We start from the raw sequence: 2,901 nt of genomic DNA on the forward strand, positions 1-2,901 counted from the left end.
TTATCTGATAGAGTGATTTTTCATAAGATATGTTGTTATGTATGTTCTCTGTTAGGGTTCAATAATTTATTTATTTCCTATTACGTTCACTTTTATTCTTCATGAAATCTTATAGGTGATATTTAGCATATTCATCAAATTCTTCAATGGATAGATCTTGGATTGGAATGCCAAGAAACACACCAGAGTATTTGCTTGGTTTGAATCAGTTTCTACATTTTGCATTTACCAATGGAGCTATAGGAGATAAAATAAAGTGTCCATGTCCTTTCTGTGGTTTTAAAAAGTGGCAAACAAGAAATGTGGTGTTTCACCATTTGATGAACAAGGATTTCCCTGAGCATTACGTCACTTGGGTTATGCATGGGGAATTAAATATTTTCCCTAATTTTGGAAATATAGAGGCCATTTAAGATGCGCCACCTTTTGTAAATCCTATTGAATTATTGATTAATGAAGCATTCAGGGTTTTAAGGCATAAGGGTGTTGATACAGGTCCATCACAAGTAGCGGAAGAAGAAGAAACTTTGCATGATTTGTCTGATTCAAATAACAAAGATTATTTTGAATTGCTTAAAGAGAGGAGTGAAGATTTGTATGAAGGATCCAAGTACTCAAAGTTGAAATTTTAATTAAAGCTTTATCACATAAAGTAATTGTCTGGGTTAAGTGATAAGGGAATGACTATGGTGCTAGATCTACTCAAGGATGCATTTAAATTTGCAAAGATCCCTTTATCTTTTTATGAGGCTAAGAAAACCATTAACAAGTTGTGTCTTGATTATATCAAGATAGATGTTTGCCCAAATAATTGCACGTTGTACTGGGAAGATGATATTAATGCAGAATCATATAAGCATTGTAACACTTCTAGATGGAAGCTCAAGAAGGATAGCGATATTGATCATGCTCCTAGTACAAGTAAGAAACAAAAAAAGAAGCAAAAAAAGCTTGCCAAAGTTTTGCACTATTTTTCATTAAAACCAAGATTACAAAGATTGTTTATGTTCCTAAAAATTGTAGATCATATGAGATGGCATGCAGAGGATGATAACAAAGATGGGATCTTAAGGCACCCTCGAGATGGTAAAGCATGGAAAAGGCTTGATACAAATTATCCTGAATTTGCTTCTGATCCTCGAAATGTTCGATTAGGACTAGCTACTAATGGTTTCGATCCTTTTGGAACAATGAGTACTAACTATAGCATTTGGCCAGTGATTTTGTTTCCATACAATCTTCCTCCTTGGTTATGTATGAAACAATCAAATTTTATCCTCTCAATGATCATTCCAGGTCCACGTACAGTAGGGAATAACATAGATGTATACCTACAACTACTTATTAAGGAGTTGAATGAGTTGTGGAGTGAAAGTGTAGATACTTTTAATTCATCAAAGAATGAAGTGTTCAAAATGCGAGCAACTCTTTTGTGGACAGTTAGCGATTTTCCTGGACTTGATATCTTATCTGGTTGGAACACCCATACCGGTCTTGCATGTCCTTCTTGTAATTTTGATGCAGAACTTTATCGACTTCGTTATAGTAGAAAGTGGTGTTTTATTGGCCACCATTGATTCTTATCAAGAAATCATAAATTTAGACTGATGAGACATCATTTTGATGGAAATGTGGAAGAGGGACCCCTCCAAAGAAGTTCTCTGGGTCAGAAATTTTTCAGCAGGTGAAAGATATCAATGTCATATTTGGCAGACAATCAGAGTTGCAGAAAAGAAAAAGGAAAAACAATGTTGGGGAAGATACAACTCAACAATGGAAGAAGAAAAACATATTCTTTGATCTTCCATATTGGTAGTTTAACCCGTTGCCCCATAATTTAGATCCGATGCATATTAAAAAGAATGTTTTTAACAATGTTATATTTACTTTGTTAAATGATAAAGAACAGTCAAAAGATCATGTTAAGGACCGAAAAGATCTACAAGATATGGGCATTAGGCATGATCTTTGGGTCGATGAGAATGATGAGTGTAAACTTGTTGCATTTGCAATTCCAAAGAACAAGAAAGTGGCCTTCCTCAAGACTTTAAAAAATATCTCAGTGCCGGATGGTTATTCAAGTAATATATCTCGTCGTATTGATTTGGATCAAAAAAGAATATTTGGATTAAAAAGCCATGATTGTCACATTCTTATGCAATAGTTGTTACCTATTGTAATTCGCAATGTTCTTCCAAGACAGGTTGTTGCAACTTTGGTTGAGTTTTTTTCCCTTTTTAGGCAGCTTTGTTTGAAAAGATTAAGTCTTGCAGACTTAGACAAGCTACAAAATCAAATTGAGGAAAATCTTTGCCATTTAGAGATTTTGTTTCCTCCTTCATTTTTTACTGTAATGATTCATCTAACTGTTCATCTAGTTGATGAGGTAAAAAAAAGTGGCCGGTACATTATCGCTGGATGTATTTTGTTGAAAGGTAAAATATTCCTTATTCAAAGTAATTTTAGTTGATTTTATAATAATACTTCAGTGTAAATACTTCTTCTTACATATTAATGTTTTGGATATAGCTTGTTGGGATATTTCAAGTCCTTTATAGGGAACAAATCGCAACCAGAAGGTTCCATAGCTGAAACTTACATAGTTGAAGAATCTCTTACTATTTATTCTTGTTATTTTGAAGAAATTGAGTCAAGATTAAATCGACCTAAATGTGTAAATGATGAACCAAGTCAAAATGAGGCTTATGAAAAGTCAAGTATGTTCCCTCAACAAGGTAAGCATGTTGGAGGCTTCATAACAGAACCACTGACTCATTTGGAGAAAACACAAGCTCATCGATATGTGTTACTCAATTGTGCGGCCGTGAAGCCATTTATTGAGTAAGAAATTTACATTGATTTGATTTATAAGATATGTTTTGAGTAATTTGATTAATATTT

General features: G+C 33.6%; 1 protein-coding gene across 1 annotated transcript; it reads left to right on the top strand.

Annotated features, from left to right (window-relative positions):
- The first annotated feature begins 686 nt into the window (after positions 1-686).
- LOC124886616 lies at positions 687-2,845 on the top strand. Its single transcript, XM_047395462.1, has 4 exons — positions 687-1,552; positions 1,639-1,812; positions 2,242-2,403; positions 2,530-2,845. Exons 1-4 carry the CDS (start codon positions 687-689, stop codon positions 2,843-2,845), a joined length of 1,518 nt encoding a protein of 505 aa, XP_047251418.1.
- Positions 2,846-2,901: the final 56 nt, after the last annotated feature.

The sequence above is a fragment of the Capsicum annuum genome, chromosome 8, assembly GCF_002878395.1.
Source record: "Capsicum annuum cultivar UCD-10X-F1 chromosome 8, UCD10Xv1.1, whole genome shotgun sequence".
Classification (NCBI taxonomy): domain Eukaryota; kingdom Viridiplantae; phylum Streptophyta; class Magnoliopsida; order Solanales; family Solanaceae; genus Capsicum; species Capsicum annuum.

Excerpts from the sequence above, each read along its gene's own strand:
- LOC124886616 (XM_047395462.1), top strand. The coding sequence starts at position 687 with ATGGTGCTAGATCTACTCAAGGATGCATTTAAATTTGCAAAGATCCCT. Across the intron at positions 1,813-2,241 it reads TTCTTTGATCTTCCATATTG|GCAGCTTTGTTTGAAAAGAT; the intron begins GTAGTTTAACCC and ends TTCCCTTTTTAG. Across the intron at positions 2,404-2,529 it reads GAGGTAAAAAAAAGTGGCCG|CTTGTTGGGATATTTCAAGT; the intron begins GTACATTATCGC and ends TTTTGGATATAG.